Source organism: Microcaecilia unicolor, chromosome 14 (genome assembly GCF_901765095.1).
Source record: "Microcaecilia unicolor chromosome 14, aMicUni1.1, whole genome shotgun sequence".
Taxonomy (NCBI): Eukaryota; Metazoa; Chordata; class Amphibia; order Gymnophiona; family Siphonopidae; genus Microcaecilia; species Microcaecilia unicolor.
In genome coordinates this window covers 37,778,843-37,795,008 of record NC_044044.1, presented here as the reverse complement: position 1 = coordinate 37,795,008, position 16,166 = coordinate 37,778,843, and the positions used below count along the sequence as shown (strand labels likewise).

The following is a 16,166-nucleotide window of genomic DNA, read 5'->3' as shown; positions in this document are numbered from 1 at the left end:
GAGGGTGTGCGTACTCCTCTGGGGGTGGGGACTTCCTGAAACTGTGGCTGTGATACAAAGTTGCAGGGAGTGAAGTTAACAAGTCAGAGGGACCAGACCTGATGGGGCTGGAAGCTAAAATGTCCTAGAGCAAAGAGGAGTGCATTCGGTTACTCTGTTATATAGACAGGTGAGAGTTAAATCTGTATTGGATGCTGAAGGGATTTGTGGGGGGGGGGGGGGGGGATACATCTGTGTGAGGGTTGGGTTTATAAGAAACTAGCCTTTAATGGGTCTGGGAGAGTGGCAGCTCATTTACTTGATAGAGAGGGTATGACACGGGTTTATAAGAGACGCCCTCATACCAGGATATTCACAGAGAGATTTGCATGCAATTCATTGTGGATATCCTGAAAACCTGTTTGCCTGGGGCGCGTCCAGGACCAGGTTTGGGGACCACTGGACTAGCCCGTAATGGGTCCTGGAGAGCAGCAGCTGGTTGAGGTGAGGGATGGAATGGAGGAGCTTGCTCAGTCTCTCTCATGCCTGTGCACTTACTAACTGATCTGGCCAAGTGTTTGCTATTCTTAGCCACCCTTGACTTTATTTCTGGGACACTGTAACCCTTTCGATGTAAAGTCTGGCACTGAGGCCCATTAGAGGGCTGTTTCCTTGGGCTCGGAAGTCTAGATTCTCTGCTTACCAACACTATTTTCATTTTCAAATCTCATTACCTGGTAATTGATCTGCAGCCCTTGCAAGCGTGCTGTGCAGGCTGGAAATGCAAATCATTTTGCTAGGATGCTTTAGGCCAGGGCTACTCAATTCTGGTCCTTGAGATTCACAGGCAGGCCAGGATTTCAGGATATGCATGAGAGAGATGTGCATGCACTGCCTCCTTGGTATGCAAATCTCTTTCATGCATATTCATTGTGGATATCCTGAAAACTTGGTCTACCTGGGGGACAGGTATTGAGTAACGCTGTACTATATATGAGAAATAGAATTTCAGCTATTCATGATTGTATCATGTCAGCAGTGATGGTATTAGCGCACCTGTTGCCCTTCCCCCAAATAGCTGCTTTATAACCTCAGGTATTTGGAGGGGGGGAGTCATAATCTGCTGTGTCCTGTGGCTAGAGATGAGGCAATTATAACCCAACAGGAAGGTGAAATACATGTGGAAACAAACTGTCGGGGCAGTAAAGCAGTTACTGGAACCTCTGCCCCCACCTTCTGAGGGGTGGCTATTTGGGAATGTGAAGGGGGGGGGGGGGGGTTCAACAGTGGAGCCGTGTGGTGTGCTGAAAACTGGGCCTTGCCTCCTTTGAACGTCTTCTGTTCCACAGTTGTGGATTGATTTCTCACTATCTTTACGCCAGTCGCTGAGCCTGGTCTCCCCCAGCATCAGTTTGTCTGCGGGACTGGCCCAACCAGTAGGCAAGACTAGGCAGTTGCCTAGGACAGCAGCTGCAAAGCAGAAGTAAGTCCTGACAGCTAGACAAACTGAAAGAATTATCAATGTGCACTTTTACCTGCAAAAAAAAAAAAAGTTAAACAGACTTTTTACATGTTAAATCATTTAAGCAATGTTTTTTATAGAATTGTATGGTGTTTAAGACGGTAGAGTTTAATTATTACAACTTTGGAGGGTGGGGATGAAAGGTGGAAGGTTTGACTAGAGTGCCCGATAACCTCTGCACCACTCCTGTTTGTGCCCAAATCCCAGAGTGACGGGGTGAGTGTCACCACTTCCATAAATTACATTAATAGTGGGCCATGCAGACTTTCTGAGGTTTGGACATTGCATCGTGTGTGACTTGGCAAGGAGAGGCAGCTTGAGAGGGTGAGCCACAGATCGGCTGCGCTATCTTGCAAAAACATCTAAATCCTCACACCCCTTTTACTTCCTTCCTGCTCTCTGGTCTCATAGCAGGCGGGGGGGGGGGGGGGGGGGGCTTTTAACATTCAGGGCCAGACTGTGCCCTTCAAATCCTTAAAAAAAGTTACAGAAGGAAAGTTGACAGAGATGAGAGGAGTGGATGCAGCTCCTTGTTCTCTCCTCCTGCAGCTGTTCAGTGCTATATCTGGTGTAGTTCAAAGAGCAGGAGGCACATCCCCTTCTCAGCATTTAGAAAGAGCTTTACCTTTTTAGGACTCAGCTTGGCTATTGCTTTCCTTTAGTGCATCGACTTCCCATCCAGCTGAGGTACAACCCCCACCTTTCATCATTTCACTTTTTCACCAGTGGGAGATGCTGGAAACTACATCTTTGGACAGACTGAGAAGCGGAGTGTATGTGGGAAAGCGATTCTCTTTTCCTGTAAAGCCCGTGGAGATGTAGTTTGCATGAAAGGCTTAGCCTGTAACAGACGTCAGGTGAGTACATGTAAGAGGGAATGTCTGCTGAACTGCAATTTCAGCCACTTTGGAACTGACCTGCTTCATGAAAGGATCCTGGCTCTCGTTTGCAAGTCAATTTATTTCCAATGCAAATTTCCCTGCAGTTACAAGTCACAAAAGAATACTTTGCCAACTGGGGCAGGGGGTGGAGCTGGGAGTGGAGTCCAGGACTTGGGTACTCAACTCATTTTTGTGTCTGTCATTTATTAATTTGATACACCGCCGCTTTTGAGCATGAATTGAGGTGGTTTACATACAAGTTGTCCAGGTACTTGCGCTGTCCCTGATAGGCTCACAATCTAAGCAGTATATGCTGTCCCGTCCCCCCTCCCTTCACATAGCGTCTGCTGTTTTATGCAGAGATGGGCTTTATAGTTCTTTAGGGACAGAAAACACCCCAGCTGGAAGTCACTGGCAGTCTGGCTCCAGCTTTACACACTTTACATGGATGTGCCCAGCATTTTAAACGTGGCTTGAAAACCACCTGATACGTGTCCCAGAGCTCATGTTTACGTAACGTGCAGGACCCCTCATCCAGCCTGTCTGTTTCCTACAGGTGGGAGCTCAGCAACAAGAATGTCTCATCCCTCCAATTCTAGAGGTTCAGATAGCAGTTGGGTCACAGCGAACACTGAGGTATGTTACCACTGAAATGCTACTGAAAGTGACTATTCCCAAGCAAGAAGGGGTCTAATGTGTTCAATGTAGCAAAGGGTGGGCACAGGTAGGGAATAGGCAGGGTGGGTAGCTTACGTCCCACCCCCAAACCCACAAGTTCAGGACTGAAAGTTCTGGGGAACCAGAGCCCTGGAACGCCGTTGTGTGGTTGACGAGACTTTGCCAAAATGTGTAACACGCACGGGTCAGCTCTGGGAAGTCTGTAGCGGTGTTTTCTATTGCACATCTTAAGAGCCTGGCTAAAGGAGTGAAAGTTACCAGGGAAGTGTTAGGGTGGCTGTTGAGTGACTTGGGGGTAGAAGGTATTAGAACAGAACTGAACCAGACCCCCTAGATCGGTCTTGAGCTCAGCGGGTGACTGATTCCAGAGCAGTTTGCCTGCATTTCTGCCCATCTTGCAGGGAATTGGGTGAGCCAGGTATAGTGAGGCCCTGTGCTGGAGTTGAGGGGTGGGGGTTAGTCTTGAGGGCAGTGGGTTAATCTTGTGCATAGCAGCATGAAGATGAGCTTCTGTTCGGAGTTTGACGTGTCAGATTTACTGCCATGCTTGTGCAGTGACGGGCCGCATGGGGAGTCAAAAACTCTGCAGGACCTTCAGCCACCTTTTATTCCAGAGTGACCCAATGGTGGCTGGCTGCTCAGGAGAGGTACGTAGTCTGCTTGCCCCCTCTCGTTGGGCTGGTCCTGGTCAGGAGATGGGGTGTAACAAGCTATTCCTTCACGGTGTCTTGAGCTGCGGAACTGACTCATAGGAAACACTGTCTATTAAATCTTATTGTTACTTGCGTGCTCTGCTCTCTGAGTAATCGGACTCTTGCGTTCTTAGGGGCTGCATGTGGAGACATTGGGCCCAGTACAAAGAGGAGAATCCCTCCAAATCCCAGCTGATGGAGCCTCAGGTAGGAGTTTACCAAACGTCTTTCCCTGAATAATCGGGAGGCCTGGTGATCGGGTCTTCATGGGATGGTCCTCTGACTTCACAGCTACAACTTGTTCTCACACAAATGCTGCAGAGTGAAAATGGAGCAGGAAGCTTGACATGATTGTCCTGAGCTGATCTGTTTCTTAGTTGGGCCAGATAAAACGTGTTTGGTGACATTGGTTTCAGAAGACTGGTATTTTTCTGAGCTTTGTTTTCACTGCGGAGAACAGGGTTGGATCCAGCTGTGACAATCCTCAATAGTCTTGAGTGGCAGGCACACCTCCCCCTCAGACTAAACGGGCATAACATGTAATCATGGTAAAAATACAAGAAAAGTAAAACGTGAACAATAAATACACGGGCAAAATCATAATCACATATTACAAATACAAAGCGTAGCAGCCATCAAAGTCGTCAGCTTCCCAGTATTAATTTGAGGCCCAGATTCCCTCAGAAACCAATTTAAAAATAACCACCATCACATCACCCCTCCCCCCCCCCCCCCCCCCCCCCCCAGGGAGCTCCTTGCATGAAGACATACTGTACACAGGATAAGATGTAGTGACGGTGCTTTGTGTGTCACTGGACCTTTTAATCCTCTCTTCATAGGTTCTGCCTCTGACAGGGGAGAAGATTCTGGGACCTTTGATCCTTCCCATCCTTTGAAAGTGAAGGTACAGGTTCCCTCTTATATTTCAGCTCCAGGTTTAATGAGGGGCCGTAAGTGCATCTAGCAAAAGAAAACAGACAGATGAGAAGCATTTTGGTCTTTCTCGGCCTCGTGTACTGTTTAACTCCATAGTTAAGTCGTGCTGGCTTGGATCAGTGACGTGTCCCATCGAGAGTCCTGCCAGACCTCGCTTCGTACAAGAGCCTGTCCATCCCATGTATTGTGTTCTACTTGCTTTTCAGAACATTTTCTATCATCTTTCCTATTTCCTATTTTCTGAGGTAGGGTGACCAGAGCTGCGCACATGGGCATCTCTAAACCAGGCAGCCTCATGCATGTAAATGTTTACAATACCGTCATCTACACTGGCACCTACGCATGGAAAGGTTTAGAATGCAGTTGCGTCCTCATCCTCGTCTGCCCACATAAAGGCTAGCCTGGGACCTAAGCACCGTTCTGCAAATACCCTGCTTAACTTGTAGCAAGGGTTGGACATGGGGGGGAGGGGATACGGGCAGGGCTCCCGAGGGTTGGACACGGGCATGGGGTCGGGCAGGGCTCCTGAGGGTTGGATTCAGGAGTGGGATACGGGCAGGGCTCCCGAGGGTTGGACACAGGGGTGGGGTAGGGACAGGGCTCCTGAGGGTTGGATTCAGGAGTGGGATACGGGCAGGGTGGGCATGAGTGGGATACGGGCAGGGCTCCCGAGGGTTGGACACGGGTGGGGTAAGGGCAGGGCTCCCATGTGAGTGACTTACAGAATATCGTGGCTTGTGTTCATCCATGCTGTACTTGTATCCGCTCTCTGCCTTGTGTAAGTTCCAGCACGTAAACGCTAGGCGTATTGATACCACCTTAAGCTACTATTGTATAATGGAACCTAAACGCCTACGTCAGTCAGGTTCCTGCCTTGTGCCCCCACCCCAGTGCTCACGATGAACAGAAAGGCAGTATGATGCTGTTTGTGGCTCATGGTGGAAGTAGATCGGGTGTATGTACGTTGAACCATTAACTGCCTGTTGCTCGTTCATAAAGTCAGGGCTAGGAACACTACAGACATATGTTATGTCCTTTTAAAGGTGAAGAGAATGTTTTCTAAGGAATTTGGAAGGAAGCGTGTATTTTGGTTTTACTGACACTCTTCCAGGGAGTGGCTCTGGAGATGAAACACACTCTGGTCCCATGGCTGCTCCTCAGATTGTGAGGGAGAAAAGACCATGATTTGTGCATGAGAAATGGCTTTACCTGGGAGGGGAAGATTACTGACCACACAGGATAAATGATAAAAGTTTTCTTTATCCCAAGGATGAAGACGAGAAAGAGCCACCGATCAACCTTAAGCTGGCTGGACAGGCAGCAGATGTGTTGCTGCCACCCTCTCCATCCAGCTGTGCAGGGAACCCTCCAGATGAAGTGCCAACCTCCCACCCAGAAAAACCCTCATTGGCTAACAATGGAGGTAAGTGGAGAGGGAGGGAGGGAAGCTGCATTTTTCCTTCCTCTCCTGAGGGTTTTGGAGCAGCCTTCACGTTACAGTTCATTTATTAGCAAATGCGGAAGGTGAGTAACTTCAAAGCTGCTACTCTTTTTCTGCTTCTTGGTTTTTTGTTGCGGGTTGGCACTTGCTTCCCTTTGCTTTTTCTCTTTTAATTTCCTTCGTCTGTGTGCCCACTTTCCCACAGCTGGACCAAGCCAAACTCTGTGGGGTGTACAGGGACTTCTCCCACTCCCAGAGCTGCCAAGTTAACCCAGTTCCAGGAAGTCTTTCTGGACAGTCCTGGTTTTAAGCTTGCATCCCAAAGCAGTGTGGGATATGTAGTCCTTGATTCTACCCATTGAAACTGGCACAGCAGATCCCATAATGCACCAGGACAGAGTTGTCAAATCCTGGACTGGCCTGGTAATATGGAAGCTCCGCACTCTAGCCCTTAGGAAAGAGAGCAGCGGAAGCAAACACTCGCTTATGGATTTCTTCTGAGTTTGTCTCTCCAAAAGGGTTTGAACTTTGCTTTCTGAAACTGGTACAGAGCATGCTGGGAGGTTATTGGAGACGTGTGTGTGATTTATACATGAGGCCATGGCACACTCTATCTGTAATTCAGACACGTGTAGCCCTGTCCTTCGAGGATCTCCACTCCCCGATTGCAGACCTTGTTCTTACACCAGTGCAGGTTGCTCAGGGACTGCAGGAATCCTTCCCACCTCCGCTGCAGTATTAGTGTTCTGATGGCCTGGGCTACTGGCATGTTAATGTGCAGATAGCATGATTTACATTTCTGCAGCACACTGCAGCTGGTCGCTCGGTGTTGGAGAGGTTGGGTGACAAGTAGGACCTGGGCTTAATATGTAATCATGGATTTGTGGAATCAGCATTACTTGCACCCCAAAACTACCAGGAGAGGGGCTGCAGTCAGCCTGCCTTCCATGAAGAAAGCAGGGCTCCAGTGTCACAGTGCTGGCTTGGTTATTTGTAACGCATCCTTCATCCGACCAACAGGTAGATAAGTGTTGCCATACTGGACCAGACCAAAGGTCCATCAAGCCCAGCATCCTGTTTCCAACAGTGGCCAATTCAGGTCACAAATACCTGGCAAGATCCCAAAAAAGTACAAAGCATTTTATGCTGCTTATCCCAGAAATAAGCAGTGGATTCTCCCCAAGTCCAATTCAATAATGGTCTATGGACTTTCCCTTTGGGAAGTCGTCCAACCCTTTTTTAAACCCTTCTAAGCTAACCGCCTTTACCAGATTCTCTGGCAAAGAATTCCAGAGTTTAATTACACGTTCAGTGAAGAAAATTTTCTCTGATTTTGTTTTTTGCTGGAACTGATGGCTGGGTCTCTTGTTGTATGTGTTTCTTTTCAGAGGAGGAGGACATGGAGGGGGGGAGCTGTTCCAGCAATGAGGACGATGACATGGAGGGACTGCAGAAAAGGCGGCCAAGGGGCACCTGCCCATCCCCTGCTGCTACTGCTGACCAGGGAGAAGCTGAGGGGGGCAGTTGGGAGGGGGCCTGGCTGACTTTGAACAAGTGTCTTCTTGGCACCTTTGCCCTGTTGTGCGTTGGATTCGTGCTGTTCTCAGGTGAGCTGGGGAGGATCAGCAGCATCTGGTCTTGGATTACACCTGCAGACAGACCTTGTTCATTTACTAGCAGGGTCAGTGAGCTGCACATGAGACATTTCCATGCTACTACTACTACTACTACTTAACATTTCTAGAGCGCTACTAGGGTTACGCAGCGCTGTACAATTTAACAAAGAGAGACAGTCCCTGCTCAAAGAGCTTACAATCTAATAGACAAGTGAATGCTGAGGTGGAACTGCCTAGATGATTGAATTTCAGTGATATCGTAAATAAGTGTGTGTGTGGTGGGGGTGGGGGGAATGCAGCAGCTCTTGTCAGTGTGTGATATCATTTATGCAACACCACTGGCCGACCATTAGGCAAGGCTAGGTAGTTGCCTAGGGAGCAGCTTCTGGAGACAGCAAAGAGCAGCTGCAGTCAAAGTAAAAAAAAAAAAAAACAGGTCCTGATGGGCAGAAACTTAAAAGAATCAATTTCCTGATGTGTTGGGGGGGGAGGGGGTATAAGGTTTGCAGAGGGCGCCAGTGCCCTGGACTAGCTTCTGGTGCGGTGTGGCCTGGCAGTCATTGTGGAGAGAGGTCCTTACGGCATTCTCGTGGGTGTATGTGTCTCTCTTATCTCCCAGGCAGCCTCTATGATGCTGAAGACGGTAAGTAACCCCACTCCACCAGGATGCAACCACTTAAGACTCAAAATTCTGTAGAACATTTATAACCGTTGCTTATCAGTCTTTGTGGTTGTGACCCTGACTGTGGCAAATAAAATTGTGTGACCCCCAGATGTGCATATGGAGATCCCACCCAGGTCACAACCTCAAACACAGGTTTTGTGACCCCACTTGGGAAGCTCTGGTTTAAAGAACGAATCGGAGCCTCATGTAAGGCTCCATTGGTCTTCCTCACCTGCAGACGGACAGATGGCAGGAGGTTTGTAAAAGTTTAGTGTTTATAATTTAATAGACACAGAGGTTTGCAGCAAAGAGTAAAAACATCTTCAATGTAATAAAAATAAAACATAAGGCAACATGATGAGGAAACAGCAGGAAATTGGAGAGAGAGAGAGAGAGATGCAGAGGTTTTTCAGAAAAAGTGAGACACAAACCACAGGATCAACAGAAAAAGTTTTACTGCAGTGTGTAAAAAGCAACGCACAATAACACAAAATTCATACTCGAGACTCGAAACGGCACCGTGTTTTGCCACAGATGTGCCTGCCTCAGGAGTCTGATACGCTCGACCTGATATTCTGTTTATACCAGAGTATTAGGCCCTATATTACACTAGTGTTTTACGGGGGTGTAGCCAGACTTCGGCGGGAGGGGGGGTCCAGAGCCCGAGGTGAGGGGGCACATTTTAGCCCCCCATGGTGCCGCCGACCCCACCACCTGTCATTTTTTACCTCCCCGCCGCCACCACCACCTTTGACCCCCCCCCCCCCCCCTAAACGCCAACCCTTTCGACCCCCTCTTCTCGCCACCATCCCTCCCCCGCCACCGGGTACCTTAGACTCACAGAAACAGAAGCCTGCCCTTGCAGATCAGCAATGCGGCCACGCTGGAGAAGAGGACTTCGGCTGGCGGGGGTTGGGGACTCCCACCAGCAAAGGTGCCCAGCGGCAGGGGGGGCCAGGGCCAAATCTATGGGGGCCCATGCCCCCGTGGCCCCACGTAGCTACGCCCCTGGTTTTGAATGGTGCATTATTCATGTATGTGCAGTCTTTTTAAAGACCAGTCCATCATTTCTACTCAACTGTACAATCTCATTTTGTCAGACTCCTGAGGCAGGCACATCTGAGTATCAATTTTGTGTTGCTATGCATTGCTTTTTACACATTGCAATAGTAAACGTTTTCTGTTGATCCTAGTGTCCAGCCTTCCTTCGTTTCCCACTTTTTGGTGTGTGCCTGTTTCTCTTGTGTTCAGTTACCATCTGGTTCCTGAAGGTTTTCACAAGCCACAGAATGAGCAAACGGCAGAGCTGAGTGAGACTTGGTTAGACAGCTAACCAGCTCCAGTGCTACTAACAGAAGAGACGAGCAGAAAGCAGCTGTCGTTTTTACACATGACCCCCCCTGCTCTGAAAGCGCTGGCTCTCAGGTGCTGAATAACTTTTCCTCTCCTTTCTTTACACAGCTCCACTTGAGAATTTGGAGCAACAGAGTCTTGGGGCAGGGGAGAAGCAGTCACAGATCTTGGATGAGCTTAGGGTGAGTAGGGTGGGGGGTGGAGGGCAGCAGTTTCTGCAGACGAAGACTGCAGCCAGAGTAGAGGGACGCTCTCCACTTTTAGTGAACCATCAACAGAATGTGGCCAGAAAAGCAAACAGGATGGCAGGGGTGCTTCCATACCTTGAGTATTGTGTACAGTTCTGGTCGCTGTATATCAAAAGAAGATATAGCGGAATTAGAAAAGGTTCAAAGAGGAGCGACCAAAATGATAAAGGGAGTGGAACTCCTCTCATATGAGGGAAGGCTGAAGAGGTTAGGTCTCTTCAGCTTGGAAAAGAGATGGCCGAGGGGAGATATGATTGTGGTGCAGAGTGGGTAGAAGTGAATCGTTTTGGGGTGGGGTTTTTTTTCCACTCAATGAAATTACATGGAAATACTTTTAAAACAAATAGGAGGAAATATTCTTTCAACATTTGTATTCTGCTTATAAAAATAGGCTGACATAGGGTGTGCTGGCTGTGGAAGGGGGGAGAGGGATGGGGCATGCTGGCTGTGAAAGAATGGGGGGTGGGGGGATGGGGCGTGCTGGCTGTAGAAGAAGGGGAGAAGATGGACAGGTTGTGGTGGCTGTAGAGAGGAGGGGGGGTGGGTGGGTGTGTGAAACTCCGCTGTTCTCTGCCACTGCATGAGGTGAAGGTCTTCCAATGAGTGTCCGTCTGTACCTCACACAGGATTGGCTGAAGTGGCATGCGCAGGACTCCTCAGGAGACGTGGACAGCCTCCAAGCTATTAATGGGCTGTTGGACAGGTTGGTCAAAGAGAACCAGGAGATTGGACTCTTGCGGGTTCAGCTGCAGGTAAGACTCTTCTTCCAGACTGCCTTCAGGGGGAGGCGAAGGGGGTACAGTAGCAGCTGTGAACAAGCTAATTCTTGGAGCTTGAGAGGGAGCTAACCCTGAGCTTTCCTCTTATCGAGTAACTAAAGCAGTAAAAATCCGACGCTGTGACTGACGGATGAGTTCTGTTTTCCATCTTATTCAGGCCCAAAAGGAAGAGCTTCAAACCTTGCTTAAGAAAAGCAGCAATGAGAGAGACTCGGCAGAGTCCCAGCAGCAGAGCCTCTTGGAGGAAAATCTGCGCCTTAGAGAGTCTGTGCTGCATGAAGAAATGGAACACCTGTCTGCACAGGATGAGCTCCAGGCATTGAAAGAGACGCTTCAGGTGCTGGAACAAACCGTGTCGGACAGCAGGAATCTTGTGACTGAAAACATGAACCTTAATGAAGCGCTGGATGCAGAGAGGCAGCGGATCAAGGACTCCTTGATACTGAAAGAGATGCTGGTGGCCGAATCCCAGATGCTGAGGCAGGAGTTGGACAAGCAGCGGATGCTTGTGGCTTCCATTAGACATGACCTTGATCATCTGAGCAGTCAGTCGGTGTCCTTGGAGACTGAAGGGGAATCACAGCAGCAAAGAGAAATGCTGATAAAGTGGAGGAACAAACTGGTGTTGGAGCTTCAGAGAGCGGAGTCATGGGAGAGCAGCTATGTTGAGAACAAAGAGAAAAGCAGAGGATCCAAACCTGGAATTCATGAGGAAAGTTTGACTGACCCTTCTAACACCTCTGGATCCTCGGGTGCTGCCTTGAAGACAGCCACTGTGCCACCCAGCACAGAATTCTCAAAGGGACCCATCCACGGTGAGCGGAAGAACCTAAACAAAAGCTGGGAGCAGAATAAATCTGAACATGAAGAAGGGAGGCATGGCCAACAGCATCCAAAGTGGGGAGAAAAGAAAGAGGATCAGGACGGCAAGCCAGGGAAGGAGAGAACTGAGGCCTGGGTGGAAGAGAGAGGCCACCAGCCCAGAAGAAAAGTACAGGCTGAGCGGGAGAACCCAGGTGATGGGCTGCACTCCCACAGAGAGAATAGAGTGGACACAGATGGTGACCAGCATGGCAAAGAATCCATCCACAGACACCACGATCACAACAAATTCTGGAAGAAACTCTCCAGTCACCAGTACCGAGTTCCCGAAGGATGCACGGGGATACCTGACTGTGCTCGGAAGGAAGGCCTGGACCTGTTCAGTACCGAGCTGGAGCCAGTCAAGAAGCAAGACTTTCAGCAGCTTCTCGAGAAATACCTGGAGAAGAGCAACTTGTCCAGATACCTCCCAGAGCTGACATCTGTCTTGAGTGGCTTCTTTCAGGGGGACATCTTCAGCCATGACCAGATACGCTTCCGGGACTTTGTGGACGATGTGGAGGATTACCTGGAAGATATTGCCAGGAAGGAGAAGGGAGATGATGATGCTGTGGATGACTTTGAAGATTATGTCTTCAGACACTTCTACGGAGACGCAGCTCTTAAAAAGAGGTGGGTCCAGATGGCTTTGCTGTTTGCTGTTTGACTTGGCTGCAGGTATAGAATTGTGTAGTTGGGTTGCTGCTGGCCCAAATGCTGGTTTGAAGGTACTCTGAGCTCTTCCAAAGAAAAGGAACAGAGTTTTGAAATTTAAACCAGAGTTAATTCCAGAATTATTATAGTTTTATCTTCACAACCGAGAGGGGGGTTGTCTTATTGCACCAGTTCCAAAGGACCTAAAGAAAGGCCTTAAAGGAGTCACTTGTTTAATCTTCCCTGGTCATAGATGGAAACGGAGAAAAATGAAGGCAGATAAAGATCCATATGGTCCATCTAGTCTATCCATGTCATCTACTATCCCTTCCTCTCCCTTGGAGATCCTATGTACTTATCCCACGTTTTTTTGTCTCTAGCACCTCTTCTGTGAAGAAGTATTTTCTCAGGTTAACCCCTGAATCTATCCCCTTTCACCTTCATCCTACGCTTCCTTTCAGTTGGGTATTGGGTACCACTGTGCTGGTTTTGGGAAGGTGGGATCTTTGTCTGAAATGACTTAATGAAACTTATTTGTTTTTCTAATAATAGTTACAGAACTGCATTATTCCATTTCTAGGTCTACCAAGAGGGACACGTATCAGAGGAAGGATCGGGGAGGGAAGGTCACCATCCACCCTCACAAAAGCTCTGCAGGAGGGGGAACTATCCATAAACCAGACAGTTCTGATGAGCAATTGGACCACCACAACAGCCATAAACGGCCACACTCCAAGGAAGAGTGGTCTGGCCAGCACAACAGAAAGCCCACACACGTCAACCAACACCATCATCGCCAAGAAAGCTCCAAACCAGTGAGAGAGAGAGACATGCTATCAAACCACTACCACAAAAACCACAAAGAATTCAACCACAAGCAGAATCGGAAGGAAGAGAAATCCAAACAATTCAACCATGAAGGCAGAGCCAAGCACTACGCTAAAAACCATCAAGGATCGACTGGTGACTCTCCTCTTCCAGAAGGACGATTGGATTATCTCAAGAGTGCTAAAGAATTTAACCATGAAGATTCTCCTAAGGGAGGGAGGTCTGGCCATTACAAGAGCCACAAAGACTATGGTGATAAGCATGGAGGAGGGGACCATGAAGACTCAAAACCATTCACCACGAGGAAGCACCACCACAAGGAAAGAGGGGAAGAGTAGAACTACAGAGCTGCCAGTTGGGCAAGGACTGTTTAGGCAGATTCTGACTTTCTCTGGTGTGACCTAACCAAATTATTCCCATCTGTTTTTTCTCTGTGTGGTATCCTGACTGTGGACACTGGTGTTCTTTATCGAAGGAAGGGGACGGATTGTATGGCACTTTATGAAAAAGAAATGGTCTTTTTTTTTGTTTGTTTCTGGGACATAGACCGTGGAAGTCCACCCGGCTCCATCCTTATATTCCGTTGTCTGGACTCAACTTTGTAAATGAGCTCTGAGCTGTTAACTGCTGTTCTGATTTCCATATGGACTTATCCCTTAATTTTTGTTTTTCTTCCCTTGCCTTGCCTCCTCAGACTAGAGCACAAGCAGGTTCTTGTCATAGTTGGAAAAGAGCCACTAAAAGTTAGGATTTGTTTGTTTTTGTTGTTTTTTACTGGTCTGGCCTCTGACATTTTTATTCCTGAAGTGCCTTTGTGCTTGATCACAGCTGCGATTAGGACTTCTTAAGCTGATCTTCCTAAGAAAATGAGTCTTTTTCCCCTGTGGCTGGGGGCTAGGGTAGGGGTGTTTTTTTACTAATACATTCTTAATCCTGTAACCTGTTGTGTGTTTGTGAGGGTTGTGTATTTGCTAGTCATTCTACACGTCAGAGCCCCTGCTGAATGGTCTTCCAGTGGGGAGAGGGGGTTGTTTCTGTCCCTGAACTCCTCCCAGCGGGTCAGGTACAAGTTACTGGCTAAAGAGCTTCTCGGGGCTGGTGCCGGGTTTGGTTCCTGTTTGCCCTGATCAGAACCACCTTTCCCTTACTGGGCTGCGGTCCAGTCCTGGGTTATCCCCTTTTCCCCACCTCCTTTTCCCATGCTATTTCAAAATACATGGTAAGCTCAGTCAGGACTGGTTGAAGTTGATGCTGGGCTGGAGTTACTGGTAGCCACAGTGCTGACTGACTATTTCCTTTTATGTAAATAACTGATCTTACACTGGTAAGACACTGTGAGCTTTGTTTTAAGGGCACCTCTGTTGCCTCCTTACTTTGTGTGTGTTTTGTTTTGTTTTTTTGCCGTCTAGCTGTCTGTAAACAGCGCCACTGGCTATTGTCAATAAAACCTAAGTCACCCTGTTTTCTTTCTCATCTGTGATTTGCCCCAGGGTTAGTCGAAATTCTCCCCCTCCCTTCTGGGCAGCAGGAGAACAGAACTGGCAGCTGGTTGCTTTGTGTTGTGTGTGCTGTAGATTTGGGAGGTGCAGTGCTTTTATTGACAGCCAACAGGAAAGGAGAATGAATGGTGTGCCATGATTAATACTGTGTACTCTTTCCCCCCCTCCCGCCTTCCCTCCCAAAACAAAACCCCTTGTCCTGACATTAACCACAGCACTAATGCTACAACCTCATTCACTAGGGAGGAAAAGACAGCCAAAAATAAAAAAAGTGACAGCACTCATTACAGACCAGCAGAACTGATTGTTTTAACAGGGGAAAATGCCAGCCGGAAAAAATGGGTAGAGCAAGCTGCCCACAGACCCTGCTCACATAGTGGAGAGGAAAGAGGGCGATACCTGGCCTGTTCCAAAGGAAAGCAGCCATTGTACACCTCTAACACAAGTGTCACTGACTTAAAGGGAGGACTGAACCCCACCCTGCCGCTGGCATGTGCTGCAAATGATTTCAGGTTATAACACTTACACTGGGCAGTCCTGCAGCCAAGATTCCTTGTGCCATGTGGCCTGGGCTCCTGGGAACCCAGCCGTCAGCTGTGGAGCAAGAGGCTTCCTGTCAAAGGCCTTGGATTTGTGATAGACTTACCTTTAAGGCTGCCCCTCTTATTTAGAATAAAACTACAGTATTCGGTAAAGCAGCTCTGCGGGAAACATGAACATAATCATCTCCTTAGGCCTAGATGGATTCATCCAAGGTTACTGACAGAACTCAAACATTCGCTGCAGGAAAAGGTGGTTAAGGCGGTTAACTTAGCGGACTTCAAAAAAGGGTTGGACGGCTTCCTGGAGGAAATAGCCATAGAATGTTATTGAATGGACGAGGGAATAATACAGTATTTCTAGGATGGGCGGGACAAATTGCTTGTTCTTTTGGCCGCTGTCGGTGACAGTGTGCTGGACTCGATGAACCCTTGGTCTGTCCCAGCATGGCGATGCTTATGTAAATTGCTGATCTGCTAGTTGTAATCTGTAACCGGTCATTCAAATCGTACCTAGTACCTGAAGGTTGGAGGGTGATTTTTAAAAGGGGTTCCTGGCACAATTCCGGGCAAAATAGTGGAAACTATTATAAAGAATAAAACATGGTTTCATGGGACACAGTCAGCATAGATTCAGCCAAGGGAAGTCTTGCTTCACCCGTTTGTTTAATTTCTTTGAAGGCGTGAATAAGCAAGTCAATAAAGGTGAGCCGGTTGACGTAGTGTATCTAGATTTTCAGAAACCCTTTGACAAAGTTCCTCATGAGAGACTTCTGAGAAAATTAAAAAGTCATGGGATAGGAGGCAAGGTTCTGGTGTGGATTAGGAATTGGTTATTGGACAGAAAACAGAGGGTAGGGTTAAATGGTCATTTCTCTCAATGGAGGAGGGTGAACAGTGGAGTGCCACAGGGACCAGTACTAAGACTGGTGCTATTTAACATATTTATAAATGATCTGGAAAATGGAACGACGAGCGAAGTGATTACATTTGCAG

The 16,166-nt window shown here is 48.1% G+C and overlaps 1 protein-coding gene across 3 annotated transcripts; it reads left to right on the top strand.

Moving 5' to 3' along the window:
* Window positions 1-25: 25 nt before the first annotated feature.
* PBXIP1 (PBX homeobox interacting protein 1) lies at window positions 26-14,598 on the top strand. Of its 3 annotated transcripts, none has more exons than XM_030188310.1 (11): window positions 26-169; window positions 2,228-2,358; window positions 2,939-3,018; window positions 3,887-3,959; window positions 4,592-4,656; window positions 5,958-6,111; window positions 7,518-7,736; window positions 9,871-9,944; window positions 10,637-10,762; window positions 10,947-12,283; window positions 12,885-14,598. In XM_030188310.1, exons 3-11 carry the CDS (start codon window positions 2,959-2,961, stop codon window positions 13,468-13,470), a joined length of 2,694 nt encoding a protein of 897 aa, XP_030044170.1. In that variant the 5' UTR covers window positions 26-169; window positions 2,228-2,358; window positions 2,939-2,958; the 3' UTR covers window positions 13,471-14,598. The 3 variants fall into 3 exon arrangements, with proteins under 3 accessions (XP_030044170.1, XP_030044172.1, XP_030044171.1); XM_030188312.1 differs by lacking the exon at window positions 26-169 and adding an exon at window positions 1,663-1,717; XM_030188311.1 differs by lacking the exon at window positions 26-169 and adding an exon at window positions 1,735-1,825.
* Window positions 14,599-16,166: the final 1,568 nt, after the last annotated feature.

What these genes read in the sequence shown, in the direction of transcription:
- PBXIP1 (XM_030188310.1), top strand. Translation starts at nt 2,959, where the DNA reads ATGTCTCATCCCTCCAATTCTAGAGGTTCAGATAGCAGTTGGGTCACA. An exon ending in CTCATTGGCTAACAATGGAG is followed by an intron (nt 6,112 to 7,517) that starts GTAAGTGGAGAG and finishes GTTTCTTTTCAG; the next exon opens with AGGAGGAGGACATGGAGGGG. An exon ending in GACGCAGCTCTTAAAAAGAG is followed by an intron (nt 12,284 to 12,884) that starts GTGGGTCCAGAT and finishes TTCCATTTCTAG; the next exon opens with GTCTACCAAGAGGGACACGT.